The sequence below is a fragment of the Globicephala melas genome, chromosome 3 (genome assembly GCF_963455315.2).
Source record: "Globicephala melas chromosome 3, mGloMel1.2, whole genome shotgun sequence".
NCBI classification, from domain to species: Eukaryota; Metazoa; Chordata; class Mammalia; order Artiodactyla; family Delphinidae; genus Globicephala; species Globicephala melas.
In genome coordinates this window covers 61,557,968-61,579,474 of record NC_083316.1, presented here as the reverse complement: position 1 = coordinate 61,579,474, position 21,507 = coordinate 61,557,968, and the positions used below count along the sequence as shown (strand labels likewise).

At 35.5% G+C, this 21,507-nt stretch overlaps 1 protein-coding gene across 4 annotated transcripts in view; it reads left to right on the top strand.

Annotated features, from left to right (window-relative positions):
* The window catches only part of AP3B1 (adaptor related protein complex 3 subunit beta 1), a 275,059-nt gene that overhangs the window by 25,209 nt on the left and 228,343 nt on the right, over positions 1-21,507 (top strand). For all 4 annotated transcript variants that reach the window (XR_009563389.1, XR_009563390.2, XM_030846347.2 and 1 more), the window contains exon 2: positions 12,618-12,693. Coding sequence is in view for 2 of the 4 variants with exons in the window: in XM_030846347.2 (XP_030702207.1) it covers positions 12,618-12,693 (76 nt within the window). In the remaining 2 variants the exon portion in view is untranslated. The remainder of the gene's footprint in view (positions 1-12,617; positions 12,694-21,507) is intronic.

Here is a 21,507-nt window from a genome sequence, read left to right as displayed (position 1 = left end):
ACCCTTTCCTTAAGGAAATGTGTTTTCTTCTTACATGCTTTTAAGGTTTTTCTCATTGTCTTTTGATTTTCAGCAGTTTGGCTATGCTAGGCCTCGTGTAGTTTTCTTTATGTTTTTCCTGTTTTCTTAAGATTTTAAAATATGTGGGTTTACATCTTTCATAAGTTTGGAAAAACTCTTAGCTGTTAATTTTTTTTAATATAAATTTATTTATTTACTTATTTATTTTTGGCTGCATTGGGTCTTCGTTGCTGTTCACAGGCCTTCTCTAGTTGCGGCGAGTGGGGGCTACTCTTCATAGTGGTGCACGGGCTTCTCATTGCGGTGGCTTCTCTTGTTGAGGAGCACAGGCTCTAGGTGCGCGGGCTTCAGTAGTTGTGGCACGTGGGCTCAGTAATTGTGACTTGCGGGCTCTAGAGCATACGTTCAGTAGTTGTGGCACATGGGCTTAGTTGCTCCATGGTATGTGGGATTATCCTGGACCAGGGCTCGAACCCGTGTCCCCTGCATTGGCAGGTGGATTCTTAACTACTGCGCAACCAGGGAAGCCCTTAGCCATTAACTTTTGAAATGTTGCTTTTGTCCCCTTCTTTCTCTCTCCCCTCTCTTTTTTAGGACTCTAATTTAAAGTATGTTAGATATTTTGACCATATTCAATGTGTCTCTGATGTGCTGTTTGGTGTTTTCCATTCTTTTATTTCTTGGTGCTTCAAATTGTATAATTTCTCTTGACCTGCCTTCACATTCAATAGTCCTATCTTCTGCTATTCCTAGTCTGCTGTTAAACCTATCTAATGAGTTCTAATTTCATAAACTGTACTTTTCATTTCTGAATATTCATTTGATTATTTTGTATAGATTCTCCTACTTTAATGACATTCTTTATCATTTTGTCTCTTTTGTCCATCTTTTCCTGTATTTTCCTGACCATATTAATTGTAGTTATTTTAAAGTCCCTATCTGATAACTGTAGTATCTGAATTACCCATGGATCTGTTTCTATTCCTTTTGTTCTCTTTCTCTCCCTTCTCTCCTTCTCTCCTTCTTTCCTTCCTTCCTTCCTTTCTTCCTTCCTTCCTTCCTCCCTTCCTCCCTCCCTCCCTCCTTATCTCTCTTGTCATTTGTTCCTGTTTTTAGCATGTCTCTTAAGTTTTGATCAGATGCTAGACAATTAAGATAAGAAAACTGACGAGTCTCTAGATGCTGTCTTCTTCCAAAGAGAGTTGTGTTTTTTTTTCTGATAGGTAGATAGAGTTCTAGCAGATCACTTTGATCCTGTTTAAGCTCAGTTTTAGGCTTTTAAAGGTCTTGTCTATTTCAGTTTTTCTTATACTCCTAGGGAATATCCTTACTTTTCAGTTGTGGCCCTTCTGTGGTCTTAACTGAAAGGCCAGGGTATTTATCAGCGCCTCTCTACCTGGGAGACTTGATTTCCAACTTCTCTTCCCAGCAATGTGTGTTTCCTGAAATCTCTGCTCAGGTATTTAATCTCCCAGCTGCTGTTGTTTTCTGCTGGATTTCCCAGAATCTTGCCCTGTGAAAATGTAGTCAACTACTTGAAGGGAGTTTGTACACAGATTTTTGTGTACCTTTTCATTGATTCCCTCCTCTGTAATTTCGCCCTTCAAGTTCCATTGCCTTTGGTGGCCCCAAACTTTAAACATTTGTGTCCTCAGTCTTTTAAAACTGTCATTTCTCCTTGGGTTCTATTCTCCCAGATAGCAGTTGGGGAAATGCAGTCAGGGAAAAAAGCTGATGTGAATAAAAAGTGCACTTTGTGTGCTTCTTTTCTTTCCAGGATCTTGGCCCCTTAAGTCCTGCCTGCATGGGTTGATCTCCGGTGCCTTGAGAAAATGACTTTATTTTTTTTTCCAGCTTTTATAGTCGTTTTCTGTGGCAGACTAAGTATCTTACAAGCTACAGCACCATGGGCAGATTCTGTAGTCCCTACAGCCAGAATGATTCTGTATGTGTATTAGATTATGACTCCTCTATTCAGAACCCTCCAATGGTTCCTGACTTCATTCAGAGTAAACACCAAAGCCTTTAGTATTATTTGCCCTCCTTCATTGTCTCTGCCTAGAGTGCTCTTCCTCCCTGTTCCTCCCCTCCAGTATCTGAATGGCTGACTACCTCACTTGCAAATCTTTGTTCAGATGTCTCTTTATTTAGCCTATGCCGACCACCCTGTATAAAATTACCTCCTCCTTTCCCTCCTGCATTCTATCTCCCTTTGCTTTATTTTTCCCTCATCTCATGACTGTAAAATTTACTTTTTTATTATGTTTGTTTTTTTACTTACTAAATGAAAACTCTACAAGGGCAAGGATTTTTGCCATTTTTTCCTCATTTGTGTGTCACAAATGCAAATGAGAACCAAATGAGAATAGAGAATTACAGATTCTAAGGTAGGAATTTAAAGATGGAAGAGTAGTGGTCAATTATATCAAATAATCTAAATGTATTCATGAAACAGAGGAATGGATAAAGAAGATGTGGCACATATATACAATGGAATGTTACTCAGCCATAAAAAGGAATGAAATTGGGCCATTTGTAGAGACATGGGTGGACCTAGAGACTGTCATACAGAGTGAAGTAAGTCAGAAAGAGAAAAACAAATATCATATATATATGTATTTTAAAAAATGAATTTATTTATTTATTATTTTTGCCTCTGTGGGGTCTTCGTTGCTGCGTGTGGGCTTTCTCTAGTTGCGGCGAGCAGGGGCTACTTTTCATTGTGGTGCATGGGCTTCTCATTGTGGTGGCTTCTCTTGTGGAGCACGGGCTCGAGGTGCACGGGCTTCAGTAGTTGTGGCACACGGGCTCAGTAGTTGTGGCTTGCCACCTCTAGAGCGCAGGCTCAGTAGTTGTGGCACATGGGCTTAGTTGCTCCGCAGCATGTGGGATCTTCCCAGACCAGGGCTTGAACCCGTGTCCCCTGCATTGGTAGGTGGATTCTTAACCACTGCGCCACCAGGGAAGTCCCCAAATAGCATATATTAACGCATATATGTGGAATCTGAAAAGATTGGTATAGACAGTCTTATTTACAAAGCAGAAATAGAGACACAGACATAGAAAAGAAACCTATGGATACCAAGGGGGAAAGGGGGGTGGGTGGGATGAACTGGGAGCTTGGGATTGACATATATACACTATTGATACTATGTATAAACTAGATAACTAATGAGAACCGACTGTATAGCACAGGGTACTCTACTCAGTGCTCTGTGGTGAGCTAAATGGGAAGGAAATCCAAAAAAGAGGGAATATGTGTATATGTATAGCTGATTCGCTTTGCTGTACAGTAGAAACTAACACAATGTTGTAAAGCAACTATACTCCAATAAAAATTTTTTTAAAAAAGTGAGAAAAAGCCAAAAAGTACTCATGAGATTTTTGCATTGGATTTTTAAATAAGGAAATTATTTGTTACTTTTATGAGAGAAGTTTTAATAGAGGAGTAAGAGAAAAAGATTACCAAGGGTTGATGATGTTGCGATAGCAATTGTAGACTATTCTTTCTTTAGTTCTGTGAACACTGTAGGAGGAAAAGTTCATATTTACTTGGATAATTTATGGTTTCTCCTTTTAGAGGCTTAATAGATGGATGATTAGGTAGATGGAGTTTTCTGGTTTTACTCACTCTTGTATTTATTAAGTGAATACTTTGTGCCAAAAACTGCATAAGGTTCTGAGTGTCATCCAAGGGACGTACATATAGGCCCTAAATGAACTGAAAGTTACTAAGCCTTCACCTTGTGCACATAAACTAATTATGAAGGCCAGTTCCTTTAGATGCATAACGCTAGAAAAAAGTAAATTCTCTTATTCCCAACTTTTTTTTTTCTGCATAACTATTCATATATACAGTGGACCTCTTGGAGTAGAAGCATCTTTCATTTAAGTAGTTCTCAAAGCATGAAGAGGTGCCCATGTTTTAGAATTTTTTGGTAGGGCTTAAGAAAGATCCAGCCCTCCCCTTTTCAAAGATTTTGATGCATCCTTTTGGGGATGTACCTCCAACTGTAAATCACTATTCCTTATCACTTTTCTTAATCCATCATTCCTGGATTTAAATTTCAGGTGTTGCTTTCTGTAGTACACACATTTTGGTGATTCTTTTGAGGGAGAAGGAAGTAATTGTGTAGTGCAGTGCTCTCAAACTGGTGAAGGGCCTTTTTTTTTTTTTAATTTCCAATCCATTGTGGATGGATATGAATGCAAAATACAATAAAAAATAAATTGCTAGAAAAACGAAATGGAAAAATATGTGCAAAATGCAAGCCCCAATTTTCTATTAGATTCAAAAATATAAAATTACACTGTTGAATTGCTCTAAATGCTTGCTCTCAGTTTCTTTTTATATTTCCTTATGGATTAGTAACAAAAATTTGTGGATTGGCAATGGTTCTTGGACCAGTCTTTCTCAGATCATACTTGGAGAAGCACTGAGAGAGTGTACAGTGCTACATAGTTTAATATTCCCCTTAATTTACACTGCCTTTCAAAGGAGTAGAAGGTTTTAATGAGTTATGAATTACAGATATTTTTAAAAAGAGGTAATTTATACAATGTAAAAGCCCTGCGACTTCTTAAATTCTGAAAGGTAACTGGTAAAAATTTGCTTTTCGATTATAGTTACTGTTTTATGTGGTACTAAAGTAAAAGTGACTTCTTGGTAATAGTAAGATTTCCTTTAACCTTCCAGTTACATATTTTTCTCTGGTCGTTGAAACTATAAAAAAAGGCATATTTGGATCATGAAAGGAAAAGTTATACCGCTTAACACCACAAGATGTCACTTATGTAAAAATAAAGTTGGTATTTTAATGCTCAAAGCTGGATAGCTACATACAGATAAATAGGTAAATGAAGAACTAGGTAAATTAAAAAATAATTGAAACACATTGGTTTTTGGTAAAGAGTTAATGAAAATATTACTAATTCAGCATTATTTTGAATCAACTCTTCTGATGTTTAGCAAAAAGAATTTTTCAATTTCTAAGATTAATGTAGTAATACATGTTAATAGGCCATATTTGAATCCATATAACGAAGGAGATAGACCTAAAATGCTCAATACAAGTGAACATATTTTGAGGGTAAATTAGGTGTTATGGTATTAACTTCCCCCCAGTCTTTACTGTTTTGGTGACAAGCAGACAGGAATTTGTGTAGAGATGTGTAATTTATATCAGAATTTTCAGTAGGTGTTTATGACATATCTGAGAAGTTGAATATTACATCAGTTTGAAACAGTGCCTAGGATTTTCTTGTCTCTTTTCTCTGAACCTCAAAGTTAATAGCTCTCTACGTGAGTTAACACAAAAGATATTTGTATTGGTTTTGAAGACCATCTTTTCTGTTAAACGTGAAGAGCAAAACCTTTGGCTTTAATATCGAATTCGTGTTTTCTTGTGTTTAGTTTGAGAGAGCGGGTCAGGACCTAAAGGTGGTTGGGAAGGGGACTGTGGCATCTTGAGCTTTAGAGGAACAAACCAAGTTTCCATTAGGCCATGAACATAATTGCACCTGGGGTTAGAGGTTGGAATGTTCTAAAAATTGACACTTCATTATTCTTTATTGCTCACTTCTCTCTCCAGATAACACTGGTGGAGAAGATTGGTGGAACACTCTTGGGGAAAAAAGGGATCAGACATGAGAAAATGAATTTTCTTTCTTTTTTTGACATGTATATGTGTGGTCACATTTTCTTTCTATTTACTTCTTATCTAATTACTTAAGCTTTTTTCACTTTCTTATTCCTCCAAAGTTTTAAAAAAATTTCATTTACTTTTTTCATTCGTAAAAGTCTACATGGTCAGTAAGTAAAATAGGAAAACAGCAAAAATTAGAAAGGAAAAAAACCTCATTTGTGGTTTCATTGATTTTTGTTCCTTTTCAGTTAATAGTGCAATGTGAAAGAACAAGAAGTTTTAAGAAGGGATTCTGAATTCATTACAGAGAACAGTTATAGTATTTTATATTTGGTAGATGTATATCCTCGGATGTAGTTCTTATATGTTCCTGTCTTACTATTTATATATTGTCTAGCTGTATTTTTAATTAGAGAAAAGTAGTTATTGTAATTATTTAATTATTTTTGTGTCCTGCTAGTGGTCACCATTGCATTTAATTTTATGAGCTGCTTGGAAAGAAAGGGAAATTTTTTTCATAGTAAATCCCATTGCCTCTACTCTTTTTGGGAAAAATATACTTAACTTCCATTTGTTTACTTATTTATTTTTTACTGCCATGACAGTTTGAAACATTTAACTTATATGTTAGTTTGCTAGTACTGCCATAACAAAATGCCACAGACTTGGTGGCGTAATTAACAGAAATATATTTTCCCTGGATTCTGGAGACTAGAAATCTAAGATCAAGGTTTTGGCAGATTTGGTTTCCTCTGAGGCTTCTCTCCTTGTCTTGCAGATGGCCACCTTCTTGCTGTGCCCTCACATGATCATCTTTTCGTCTTTGTGTATCTGTCCTAATCTGCTCTTCTTGTAAAAAATCAGTCCTATTGGATTAGGGCCAACCCATGTTGACCTTATTTTAATTTAATGACCTTTTTAAAGACTCCATCTACAAATACATTCATATTCTGTGGTATTGAGGGTTAGGATTTTAACATAGGAATTTCGGAAGGGACACAACTCAGCCCATAATAACACATGATCAGTCATTCATTATTGGTAAGTGCTTACTTGCCTACATTAGGCCTAAATTTGTAAAATGTACAAAGTAAAGCTTTTCTGTCAAGGCTGTCTATTTGGAGTAGTTAAGGAAGTTCTTGTCACCTACTTTAAAGCTTAAGCTGAGATGAAAAGGGCTTCTGATTGTGTGTGTGTGTGTGTGTGTGTGTGTGTTTGTGCACACGCGTGCGTGCTTGAACCATATTGCATGAAGGAGCTATGTGGAGTAAATTTTTAAATCTCTTTTCTGGAGAGTTTGTTGTAGAAACTGTTAAAAATTGCTAATCATAAACTAATAACTAGTACAAGTAGTTAATTACTGTTGGTAATACTATAGTCTTAGTTTCTTATCAATTTTCTTACAGTCATTTAAGAGAATTTTCCTTTGACGTCCTAAAATAAAATTCAGTGATTTAAATTCTTGAATAAGGGACTTCCCTGGTGGTGCAGTGGTTAAGAATCCACCTGCCAATGCAGGGGACACGGGTTCAATCCCTGGTCTGGGAAGATCCCACATGCTGCGGAACAACTAAGCCTGTGCACCACAACTACTGAGCCTGCACTCTAGAGCCCACAAGCCACAACTACTGAGCCTGTGTGCCACAACTGCTGAAGCCTGCATGCCTAGAGCCCGTGCTCTGCAACAAGGGAAGCCACCGCAATGAGAAGCCCACGCACCACAATGAAGAGTAGCCCTTGCTCACCACAGCTAGAGAGAAAGCCCACGCACAGCAATGAAGACGCAATGCAGCCAAAAGTAAATAAATAAAATAAACCAAAACATTAAAAAAAAACCCTGTATAAATAAATAAATAAATAAATTCTTGAGTTAAGCTTGAAGCTTAAATGTGATACTCTAATTTCAGAGTATGAAAATGTGGTTTATCTCATCCTTAATAATGTATTTCTCAGAAATAGATATATGACTTTTAGTCTTGTTTTGGAGGATTAGTGTCTTATTCACACATGTGAATAAAACACTGTGAGACTTTTTAATATCATTTTTATGGAGGTATAATTTGCATACGACAAATCACCCACCTAAAGATTATAACTAGATGAGTTTTGACAGATGTATGCACCTGTAAAATCACCACCACAGTTAAGAAGATACAGAACATTTCCATCTTCTTATGGAATAAGAAATTTTTTAATGTTCCTTTCATGTCCATTTTTCTTTTTGCCTATGATACCACTGATCTTGGTTTTATCACTACAGATTAGTTTGCATTTTCTAGAACTTTAAATAAATTAAATTATGCTCTTTTGTGTCTGGTGTCTTTCACTCACATAATGATTTTGAGAATTCATCCATCTTGTTGCATGTATCAATGATTATTTCTTTTTCATTACTGGGTTGTATTCCAGTGTATGTTAAATGACATTATGCGATCAACATTTAGATTGTTTCTAGTTTTTTAATATGTATAAAGCTGCTATGAATATTCATTTAAGTTATTATGTGGAAATATGTTTTTATTTCTCTGGGAAGTGGAATGACTGGATCACATAGTAGATTTATGTTTAAATCTGTAAGAAACTCTCAGTTTTCCAAAGTGGTTGTACTGTTTTACGTTGCTGCTGGCAGCCTGTGAGAGTTCTAGTTGCTCCACAGTCTTGGCAACATTTGTCATTGTCATTGTCTTTCATCTATTCTCATGGGTGTGTAATGGTATCTCATTTAATTTGCATTTTCTGATAGTTAATGACCTTAAGTATCTTTTCATGTACTTAGTGGTATTCTTAATCTTACTTTGTGAAATATCTGTTCAAATCTTTTGACCGTTTTAAAAAATAGCCTTCTCTTCTTATAAATGAGTTGTAATTATCATATAACTTTTTTCTAATTAACTTTTGATTTTGAGATAATTGTAGATTCATATAGAGGTATAAAAAATAATACAGAGAGATCCCGTGTACCCCTTACTCAGTTTCCTTCAATGATAAACTATAGTACAATATCACAACCAAGATGTTTACATTGACATACTTCACCAATCTTGTTCAGATTTCTCCAGTTTTACTTGTACTTATTTGTGTGTGTGTGTGTTGGGGTGGTATTCTGTTCTCATTTAATCACATATCTAGTTTCATGTAGCCACCCCAAAGGTAAAGATACAACAGTTTCATCACCATAGGGATCTCTTGCATTGTATTTTTATATCCACACTTCCCGCTTCTTGTCCTTACCCTCAGCAACCACTAATCTTTGTCCATTTCTATAATTTTGTTATTTCAGGAATGTTGTATAAATGGAGTAATACAGTATGTAACCTTTTAGGATTAATTTTTTTCACTCAGTATGCTTCTGTGCAGATTAATCAGAGTTGTTGAGATGTCAATAGCTTGTTTCATTTTACTGCTGAGTGGTATTCCATGCTGTGGGTGTACCACAGATTGTTGAACCATCCACTGATTGAAGGGCATCTGGGTTGTTTCCAGAAGGGTTTTTTCCATTTTGGCTAGTAGGAATAAAGCTGCTATGAATACTTGAATACAGATATTTGCATGAGTATAAATTTAACATTTCCTGGGATGAATGCGCAAGAGTGCAATTACTGGCTTGTATGGTAATTGCAGGTTTAGTTCTATAAGAAACTGCTAAACTGCCAGTGTGGCTATAACCTTTTACAATGCCCACTAGCAGTATGTGAGCAGTCCAGTTCTTCCACATCCTCACTATCATTTGGTGTTGCCACTATTTTATTTAAGTGAGCCATTCTGATATGTGTGCAGTGATATCTTGCTGTGGTTTTAATTTGCTAATGGCTAATTAAGTTGCATATCTTTTCATGTGCTTTTTGCCATTTGTTTATCTCCTTCAGTGAATTGTTTGTTGATGTCTGTATTAGTTTACTAGGCGTGCCATAACAAAATACCACAGATTGAGTAGCTTGATCAACAGACATTTATTTCTCACATTTGAATCTGGGACTAAAGATCAAGGTGTTGGCAGGTTTGATTTCTTCTGAAGCCTCTCTTCTTGGCTTGCAGATGGCTGTCTTCTCTCTGTGTCCTCACATTGTCCTGTCCTGTAGAATCCAGCTTTCCTTTGTTTTGTCCCAACTCTTCCTTTTAGTCCAAACTGGTAGTGTCTCTGCTGGTATAATCCCATCTCTAGTCCTGGTTTCAGATGAGATGTCTGATTAAATCCACGAGGGGCATCCGTGATTTCGTTATCAAATGATTTTTCAGTGTTCTCTGGTGTTCTCTTCTGAAGACACTTGCTTGATTTTTGCAACATGGATAAGCTGAGATTTTTCTAAATCTTCAAGTTCTAGTTCCTTTTTTGCTTAACAATTCCTTCAATTTATCTTTCTTTCTCATTTTACTGTAAGCAGTAAGGAGAAACCAGGCTGTGGCTTTCACACTTTGCTTAGAAATCTCCTCGGCTAAATATTCAGGTCATCACTTTTAACTTCTGTTTTCCACAAAACACTGGAACATAGTTGGGCCAAGTTCTTTTCACTTTATAGTAAGAATTGCCTTTCCTCCAGTTTCCAGTAGTATGTTCCTCATTTCCATCTGAGATCTCATCAGAATCACCTTTAACTCCATATATTTACCAACAGTCTCTTCAATGCATGTTTTAAAAAAAAAAAAACATGCACTTCAAAACTGTTGCAGCCTCTACCTGTTGCCCAGTTCCAAAGCCACTTCCACATTTTTAGGTATTTATTACATGAACACTTCACTTCTTATTACCAGAATCTGTAATAGTTTGTTAAGGCTGCCATAACAAAATACCATAGACTGGATGGCTTAAATTTATTTCTCATAGTTTCTCACAGTTCTTCCAGGAGGCTAGAAGTCCAAGATCAAGGTGTTGGCAAGTTTGTTTTCTCATGAGGCCTCTCTCCTTGCCTTGCAGGTGACTGTCTTCTCACTGTATTCTCACATGGCCTTTTTTCTGTGCATGTGCACCACTCTCTGTCTTAGGACACCAGATGGGATTAGAATCCCATCCTTTTGACCTCATTTAATGTTAGCTACCTCTTTTTAAAGGCCCTATTTCCACATAATGTCACATTGAGGGTCAGGGCTTCAGTGTGTGAACTTTGGGGGAGGGCACCAATTCAGTCTGTAACAATGTGTTCTGCCCCTTTTCTAATTGAATTGGTTGTTTTTTACTGTTGAGTTTTGGGAGTTCTTTTTATATTTTGGATACTAGTCTTTTGCATATATGTGGTTACAAACATTTTCTGCCAGTCTGTAATTTTTTTTTTTCTTCTTAAGAGAGAATTCTCTGGAACAAGTTTTAAATTTTTTTTTTTTTTTTGGCGATACGCGGGCCTCTCACTGTTGTGGCCTCTCCTGCTCCGGACGCACAGGCTCAGCGGCCATAGCTCACAGGCCCAGCCGCTCCGCGGCATGTGGGATCTTCCCAGACCGGGGCACGAACCCATGTCCCCTGCATCGGCAGGCGGACTCTCAACCACTGCGCCACCAGGGAAGCCCAACAAGTTTTAAATTTTGATGAAATTAATTAATCAGTGTTCCCTTTTAAGGACTGTGCTTTTGGTGTCAAGTCTAAGAACTCTTTTCTAGCTATATAATAACTTTAAAAAATTATGTTTTTCTGTGTTGAAGGAAAAATGATTAGATATTACAAATTATGAATTTTGTTTTTGCTGGGAGGGATTTTTTAATTGCTGGGGGGAACGCTCACTTTGAAGAATAGGAGCAGTTGTAAGCCAAAAAAAAAAAATACTGGGAGGCAATTCTGTGTGGGTTTTTCCCTTTTTGCAGCCTGTCTATATGAAGGCATTGATTGTTTTTGTTCTAAATTATCTTTTAAGGATGTTTGTATAGCAAGCAGCTTTGGAAAGGAGAAAATGCCTACCACTTCAGCAAAGTTATCTTACTTGGTAACATCATCATCTGCTTGGTCATCCAAGCTGGGAATGGGGGCATCCTTACTGAGTGCCTGTCTTATCCTTTACATTCAGTCACTGCATCTCACTGATTTCAACTTCCAAGAAGTTCCTGAATCTGTCCTACATTTTCATCCTTATCACTAACTGCTCTGGTTCATTACCTCATCCTCTCATTTACATGTTAAAATTGCCTTAACTTAATTCTTTGAATTAGGGAGTATTGATGTGGGTTTCCCTACAGATTTATGTTTTTTTCTTTTTGCGAGCTAGGGAGAAAAAAGGATGTATGAATGACACATAGCTTTTCTTCATTCGGTGCTCTTTTCTTGACATATTCTGAAGAAAGTTCTTACTTTTTTTTTTTTTTTCTGTTATGGGGAATTCTTTGCATTTCTCTTTTGAATAACAGTTTATTTGGGGGAAGTCATATTAAGCAGAAATAACTGCTATTGGTTTTTTCTTTTTTTAATCTTTAAAGATGTGGACCATTTTTTTTTTTAAGTCTTTATTGAATTTTTTGCAATATTGCTTCTGTTTTATGTTTTGGTTTTTTTGGTCCCGAGACGTGGGATCTCAGCTTCCCCACCAGAGATGGAACCTGCACCCCCTGCATAGGAAGGCGAAGTCTTAACCATTAGACTGCCAGGGAAGTCCTGAAAGATCTTACATTTTGGCTTATGAAAATATTTTAGTGCTGATTCAAGAATTTTTATTATCTCTTTTTTTCTGATTGATTATACAAGAGAAATTTTGGGATGAGAGAATCTGTATGCCTCTGATTGTTGATATTTTGCCCAGAATTGAGGTACAGTTTTATATTTTTGTTTTATTGATGGGCTTTGTGACAGCATAGCACTTTGATATTATTTGGTAGGGTTAGATGAGAAACATACATTTAATTATAAATAACAAAGTAGTTATGTAACATTGTGCATCAGGTTATTTCTAATTCTTATATTATTAAAATTATATGTTTTAATACCTGTGTAATGTAAAAATCTAAATATGTAATTTTTTCTTTTCTTTTGTATAGGAATGAAGATCTAAAGCAAATGTTAGAGAGCAACAAAGATTCTGCTAAATTGGATGCTATGAAACGGATTGTTGGGGTAGGTAAAAGAGTAGATCATTTCGACTTTTGGATAAATGACAAGTAGTGATATATTAAAAATATATATTAAAAAATATGTTAAATACCAATCTACCCTTTATTATTAACTTAAAATTTCCTGTCTAAAATGTTTTGGAGGAAGTAATGAAGTGACAAAATTCAGAAACTTGAGTTCCTATTCTGTTTTTTCTGTTTTTTAATTTCCGTATCTCTAATATTAAGATATTTCTTCTGTCAGAGAGTGCTAATCAGTTTGAAGACAAAATAAGATTACATACAACAATATTTTGACTTCCTACAAAGAGGGATACTAATGAGCTAAAGTATTTTTTTTTGTCATTCTATGACCTAATACTTGTGAGCATGCTTTCTTCTGATTTTCAAATTCCATTACTACCAATAGAAATGCTTTATTCAGTTTATCAGTGTAGAACTTCTAATGAACACTAGTAAATGTAAGAGCATTTCTCTAGTTTCAGTTGTAACGTAAAATTCAAACAGTGGACTGATATGTTATTATGTAGAGGGTTCCATTGTCAGAGAATTAAATATAATGAAATTTCTGATTATATATAAAATCTTACGTAGTTTTGTAACTTGTGTTGGTCTCTTTTTTTTTGTATTTGATAGTTCACGTTCACAGTGAAAAAAAACTGGCTTAATTCAGTGACTGTCTGATGCTAAAGAGTTCTGCTTGTCTCAGTGGAATTAAATTCGTTAAAACCTTTCTTATTCTTACTATGCATTTTTCACCACCACTGCTGATTTTGTTTTCCAGAAATTTTTGTATAAGGTCAAAATGTAGTAAATTTCCATAATTGCACAAATAAACTCTACTGTAGTAGGGTGTAAACACAACTGAAACAGTATTGTTTTCCAGCAGACAATGCCACCATGTGAGAGTTTGAAATCTCCTTTCTAAAATCCAAATCCCATTTATGAAAGATGATTATGGGTATGAATATGTCCTGTTCAAAAGTTAGTTGTGAAAATCAAATATATAAAAGTCAAGGACTAATTATATCTGTGGAACACCTATAAATTACTTGATTCTTGCATCAGATTTATGTCATTTGGTAATGAAGGCAAATGTTGAAGATTCTTTTGTAAATTTTTCATTTATTAATGTTATACCATATAAATAATAGCATTTATGGACAGGTAGTTCTTGCTTTGCATGACTTTGATATTTGAACTTCAGTTACCACAGTTTAGTTACCAGTTCACCAGTCTACTAACAAGACGGTTCAAGTTTCAGATATCGTGGTATATTAACTTAGTAACTGCATAATGTACAAACTTCATCACTAACTCTTCAGTCCACAACTCACTATGTATATAACAAATGTGCATCATGATCAGTGACCAGTCATGTTACTTCTTTCAAAGTTATTTTTAGTGATTGGTCGCTGTGTATGTTATTCAGTTTGTGTACAGACTGCAAAGCATGCAGTAGTGGTCCCCACTTGTTTCCCAGTGAGAAGCCCACTTAACATTTTATAAAAATGGTTAATTAAAAGAGGGATTTGGTCAACAAAGATTAAAATGCAGCAAGGAAATGAAAATAACACTAGAAATGAAATTCAGATAGAATGTAACTGGAGTTATAGAGAAATAGCTGACTGTGGGAATGGTGACATTGCCCCTTTTTGAGAGACTCTAAATATGTAGCTTGAGGAGCTTCAGTAAGGCAAGCGTTTCAACATAAATGAGGAACATAGCTGTGATGAAAAGGCCGAAGGTATGCCAGAGGAAGTGATGCTGCCAAAAATCTTCACATTAGAGGAGCTCCAGGAGATAATTCACAACATTGAAAGTACAAAGGATACAATGTTGGAAGCTGATCCAAACTTATAAAGGAGTAATTTACCAAGGAATAGAAAAGATGCTTGCTTGGTAATTTTCTTTCTCTGTTTTAAAATTAATTTATTCATTTTTGGCTGCGTTGGGTCTTCGTTGCTGCGCACGGGCTTTCTCTCTAGCTGTGGTGAGTGGGGGCTACTCTTTGTGGTGGTGCATGGGCTTCTCATTGCCGTGGCTTCTCTTGTCGTGGAGCACGGGCTGTAGGTGTGTGGGCTTCAGTAGTTGTGGCACGTGGGCTCAGTAGTTGTGGCTCACGGGCTCTAGTGTGCAGGCTGAGTAGTTGTGGCGCACGGGCTTAGCTGCTCCGTGGCGGTGGGATCTTCCTGGACCAGGGCTCAGACCCGTGTCCCCTGCATCGGCAGGTGGATCTTAACCACTCTGCCACCAGGGAAGCCTGCTTGCTTGGTACTTTAAATCAGTGGTTCCCAACCTCTTTGGCACCAGGGATCGGTTTCTTGGAGGACGGTTTATCCACAGATGGGGTGGGGTTGTGGGGGTGGTGGTGATGGTTCAGGCGGTACAGCAATGGGGGGGGATGGTTCAGGCCAGGGGTCCTGTGGCCTGTTAGGAACTGGGCCGCACAGAGGAGGTGAGAGGCAGGCGAGTGAGCTAAGCTTCGGCTGCCCCTCCCCATTGCTCACGTTATCGCCTGAACCATCTCTTCCCCTCCAACCCCATCCGTGGAAAAATTGTCATCCATGAAACCGGTCCCTAGTGCCAAAAAGGTTGGGGACCACTGGTTCAGGTGGTGATTAATGTGAGTGGTGGGGAGCGGCAGATGAAGCTTCACTTGCTCGCCCGCCACTCCTGCTGTGCAGCCTGGTTCCTAACAGGCCGCAGACCAGTACCGGTTGGGGCCTCTGCTTTAAAGGATGAGAATAAGGCAAGTCCATTCAAACTACTCTTGATAAGTTAATTCTCAGTGTTTCTAATGTTAAGTTACAGTATATTAAAAAAATATTTTATTGTTTTTCATTTTCCTATACATTTCTGACTGACAATAATAAGAGAGTTTTAAATGTTTCTACAAAATTTTTAGAAGTCACAGATCTGGGACTTCCCTGGTGGCGCAGTGGATAAGACACCGTGTTCCCAATGCAAGGGGCCCAGTTTCGATCCCTGGTCAGGGAACCAGATCCCACATGCATGCCACAACTAAGAGTTTGCATGCCACAACCAAGGAGCTGGTGAGCCACAACTAAGACCTGGCTCAACCAAAAAATAAATAAATAAAATAACTAAAACTTTAAAAAAAAAAAAAGAAGTCACAGATCCATTATAAGTTTTACAGTTGGTTATCAAGATTGCTTTGCATGGTTTCAGCTTGTGGTTCTGCAGGTTACAGTCCTGCACTGCCATCCATTTAAAGCAGGCAGTGCTCTTCATTATTTCATTAAACTTTGGCTTTACATTCCATTAAGGTAAATTATTTCATTAAACCTGAGGATACTATTGAAATTACTAAATATGAAAATGAGGTATTTGGTAGTTTTTTCTATATTCCTCTTTCAAACTGATAAATAAAAATTGATATTCTCATAATCTAGACTACTTGACTATTATAAATGTAACTTAAATGTAAATAAACATCATAAAGAAATGTAAATATATCGGGAGGTGGGGGTGGTGGTGGGATGAATTGGGAGATTGGGATTGACATGTATACACTGATGTGTATAAAATGGATGACTAATAAGAAAAAAAATAAAAAATAAACATTAAAAAAAAGAAATGTAAATATAGCCATACTAGTAGTTAGTCTAGTAGTTATAGACTGTCTCTCATTAGGAAGTTTGTATAAAGGTAAATTTGGAATTTGATCTTTTAAGTGTAGGAAAATGGTTATTAATTGAAAGTTATTCTGTCACTTTACATAATGTCTTCAAGGATCTAGCCATGTTGTCAAAAATGGCAGGATTTCTTCCTTTCTCATGGCTGAATAATATCCCATTTTACACACAACACACATACAGATATATGTATATGTGTGTATACGAAATATGTGAGATATATCTCACATTACCAATTTGCCACCAGCAGTGCACAGTGTTTCCCTTTTATCCATATCCTCACCAACACTTGTTATTTCTTGTCTTTTCGGTGACAGCCATTCTAACAGATTTAAGGTGATAACCTCACTGTGGATTTGATGTGCATTTCCCTGATAATTAGTGATGCTGAGCATCTTTTCATGTAACTGTTGGCACGTTAAACTTACATAATGTTCTATGTCAATTATATCGCCATAGATCTGGAAAAAATTACTTTATTATGCAAGTGACAAAAATATGTATTTGTAAATTTTCAAATAATATTTGAATAAAATTTTTGAATTTGAATAAAATTTTTTTATTCAAATTTTTGAATTTGAATAAAATTTTTTCAAATAAAATATTTGAAAAAAATTTCAAATAAAATTTTCAAATAATATTGATAAACTCATAAAAATATGAGTTTATCTTCCAGATAAACTTTAGGATCAAATTGTCAAGTTCTGTTAAAAGTTGTTTTTGGATGTTGATTAGGGTAATGTGGAATTTGTGTATTTCCATCTCCCTTCCCTCCCTCTTTTCCTGTCTTTCAGTAGCATTATATTTATATTTTATAGTTTCTAATCATAAGGAATCTTAAGCATTCCTTGTTAGATTCATTCCTGTGTATGTTTAAATTTTGGTTGCCATTATGAATGGTTCCCTTCATTTTATTTTCAAAATTAATTATTACTGGTGTATAGGAAAACAAATGACTTTTCTGTTCTCGCATTTGGCCTTCTCAGTGAACTCTCTTAGATCTGGTAGTTTTTTGGTTTCTTTGCTTGGTTTTCTGGATACTTAATTACATTGTCCAGAAGTTATGACAGATTTATATTTTATTTTCAAATATTTTTATCTCTCATTTGTTTTTCTCTTCTCTTTGCTTGGATAAAGCTCCACTATGATGTTGAATAGTAGTGGTGGTGGAAGACAACACTATCTTGTTTCTGATTTTATTAGAAATATTTGTAATGTTCTAGTCTTGGTTTTAATATATCCTGCAGAGTTCAAGTAGATATATTTCTGTGTGTTTAAGTGATGTTGGATTATAGTTTTCTTTTTGTCCTCTGTTGAGGTTTTTGATTAGGGTCGAGCTAGATTCATAGCATGAGTTGTTATTTAAGCCATCTTGGCCTGCTCCAAGTTTGCAAAGATTTCCCCTCTTGTTTTTAGCTTTTATGTTTAGGTCTATGATCTATTTTGCATTATTTTTTATGTATGGTGTGAGGTTAAGAACCGGATGCATGTCTGATTTTCCTCTATTTGTTATTAAATATTCCACCATTTGTTATTAAAAAGCTGTCCTTTCCCCACTGAATTTCAGCTTCAAGTGAAAATCAGTTTACTGTGTGTTTGTTGATCTACATCTGAACTCTCTCTTCTGGTTCATGGATCTTTGTGGCTCTCCGTTTACCTATACCTCACTCATGATTTCTGTAGTCTGTAGAGAAAACAGTTTTTTTTCTGTAGAGGAAACAAAGTTTTCTCCATGGCACTACCCTACACCACAGTCACAGTAATTCAACTGTGTTCTCATTTGGCAGTAATGTCATGCAAGTGAATTTGCTGATGACTAGCAAAATTACAAAATGAACCCAAGGCCACTTAATCAAGAGTCCCAACAACAAAGAAACCCTAGGAAGGAAGGTCAAGGCAGGAGGTTGCAGCTGGCCAGATATGATACCATTTGCCCAGTTTTCATTTAGGAATTTGCTACAACAAATAAAATAAGGATCTCCTCTTAGTTACTAGAAAAGAAAAGAAAACAACAGGTATTACCTATCACCATTCTTTGACCATGAAATTAAAATATTTCCTGAATGTATGATTAAAAGAAAAAATGTCTTTAAAAAGAATATTAATCATTCTTATATGTTCACAGTAGAAACTCTATGTCTGAATTTAAAACACTACTCAGTATTTGCCTAAGAAACACATTTAGACAATATGGCTTTTGACATATTAACGTTCCATGGGGAAAACTAAGACATTTTTAATTTTGCTTTAATATCAAACTAACAGTAAGAGCATGGTTGGTCTGATTCAAGATGTGTTTCCAAAATTCGGTCACCTAGTTTCCTTTCAGGAGAAACTGTTCATCATCACAGATCTTTTCTAACTTAACTTTTGGAGAAGAAAATGGAAAATCATACTCATAGCACAATGGTTATATAAGATATATCCTCCCCTGTATTTCACTTTTAAACTAGCAGTTATTGTTTGCTAATTTCTTCTTTTATGAAATAACTGATAGTTATTTTTCTTGCAATTTTTTCCAGTGAAATATTATAACAATCATTTGTTCACCTTTACTTCTGTCCAGTTTTTAGTTCGATTTCTAGTTAGCACCATATTTCTATGTGGGAGCTTTAAAAATTATTTTTAAAATGTTATGTTCATGTATGCACATGTATGCATCATTTCAAAACATCTGTTGGGTGGAAGTAGTTTGCTAGAGGTCAATTAGCAGAATATTATATGGGCTTCAGAATTTCGTGGATTTTTTAAATGTAATTGTCAATATTTACATTTCTCTGCATAATTTAGGTTTCATGAGCCCTGAATATGGGGTTTTACCACCTCATGATTACAGAGTAGTTTTAAGACCTTAGCTTCAGAGTTAAAAACCTTTAAACATTTCTAAATTTTAATCTGCCAAAATTTTAAGTGTTATGTATTTGTTTTAACACACTACTTCCTAATATATATCAAAATGCTGGCAGTGCACATCTGGCTATCTTTCATAGTTGGTAGTCCTACGAGTCAACAGAGCATCTTGTCAGCAATATCTACTAGAGAGAAACCATAATGATAGTTTCAGTTCATTTTATTATCTTTCTTTGGTAATATCTGAGGCTTATTTAGAATCATGGGGAAATGTTTCCAATGGTTCATATGTTGAATAAAGTCTCATGTATGCCAAAGCATGCTTAGGGAAGAAAAGCTACCTACTTCAAAATCTTGTGGTCACTTATTACATAGCAGGACTCAAGTTGAAACATACATATGTTATTTTTCTTGATATTTCTGAAAAATATGTGTCTAATGTTTAAAGCACATGTTTGTATTTTATCTTGGCTTGATGAAATGTGAACTAAGAATTTGAAATGTATTGCTTCATATAGTGAACTTGTAATAAGTTTTTTAGCTATAATACTGATGAGTTGATTATTCAGAGTCCTTGAAAGAATGGAATATTTTGGTGTATTGAAATCTTTGATGTATTTTCTTTTAGTAAGTGTTGGATATTAAAGGTCTTTCTCAGGTTAGTTTGCTTGTCTTTGTAGTTTTGGGATGAGCAAATCTGAACCTTTCTTTGATAGATAAAATTCTTAAAATTCCTAATTAGAGTTACTGATCTATATTATTTCATAGCCATATATGTTACATGGTATTTGGTTGGATATTATTGACCCTAAGAAAATTAAAGGTAATTTCAAAGTTCCAGATATTTTTGTTTAATATTTGTAAAAAAAAAAAAAAAGCCAAATTCAAATGGTATATTATTGTTGTAGAAAAATTTTGAGAAAGTCCATATAAGAAGAAGAAAATAAAAACATGCGTAATTCTTGCTGTCTTGAGTTAATGATTATAATAAACATTTTGGGCTAAGTCTTTCTAGACTGCCCATCCCTTGTTCTCTTTCTCCCTTCAACAAAAATGCTTCAGTTCTGTGTATACTTTAAAGGATTCAACTTGTGGCTGATGTTGGCATCTTTTTTTGTTCTTAGGTTGGAAGTTGTTTAATGGGTCAGATTTTTTCTGCCATGCTAATATACATCAGGACCAGTTCCTAGTTAGCAGGCCTGAATTTTTACTAGTGATGTAATGCCTATAGAACCTTAATGGGTTTTCTGTCAATTTTGCTTCAAGAGTACTTTCTGGGATAGAAGTCAAGGGTCAGTTCATTTTCTATTTCTCTATTTATTCTCGGGGGCTGATTCTTAAGAGTTGCAGTTGGGTCTGAAAATTAACTGCTGGTTTGTAAATTAACTAGTAATTATTTATAAAGTAAAAATGCTGAATTTTCTCCCCATCTGTATATCTGTAAAAAATGAAGCTAGTTGAAATTGTTGAGAAAGTAAGTGCAATTTCTCCTCTTTATCTTGCTTAGTTAAAAAAAAGATTAATGCTTTTTAACATTAATTATGTTTTTAGATCAGAATTTTTTGGGGGGGAGCCATGCTGCATGGCATGTGGGATCTTAGTTCCCTGACCGGGGATCAAACCCGTGCACCCTGCATTGGAAGCACAGAGTCTTAACCACTGGACCGCCAGGGAAGTCCCTAGATCTGAATTTTTAGATCTAGATTATTATTCAATATTTTAAAAATAACATGAAAATAATCATTGTAATACACCACATTAACAGAATGAAGGAGAAAAAACAAGTTTATTTTAATGATACAGAAAAAGCATTTGACAGAATTCAACACCCTTTCAGGATAAGACACTCAACAAACTAGGAATAAAAGGAAACTACCTCAGCATTTTAAAGGCCAAATATGAAAAATTCACAGCTAACATTGTACTCAGTGGTGAAAGACTGAAAGCTTTCCCTTTAAGTTCAGGAACAAAACAAGGATGCCCACTTTCACCACTTCTATTCAACATAGTATTGGAAGTTTTAACCACAGCAGTTGGGTAAGAAAAAGAAATAAAAGGCAGCCAAATTGGAAAAAAGTAAAATTATCTTCATTCACAGACAATATGCTTTTATATTTAGAAAACCCTAAAGAGTCCACAAAAAACTTTTAGAACTAATAAACAAATTCAACAAAGTTGCAGGATACAAAATTAACACATAAAAACTAGTTGTGTTCCTATATGGTAACAGTCATCAACCATAAAAGGAAGTTATGAAAATAATCTCATTTATGATAACATCAAAAAGAATAAAATACTTAGGAATACTT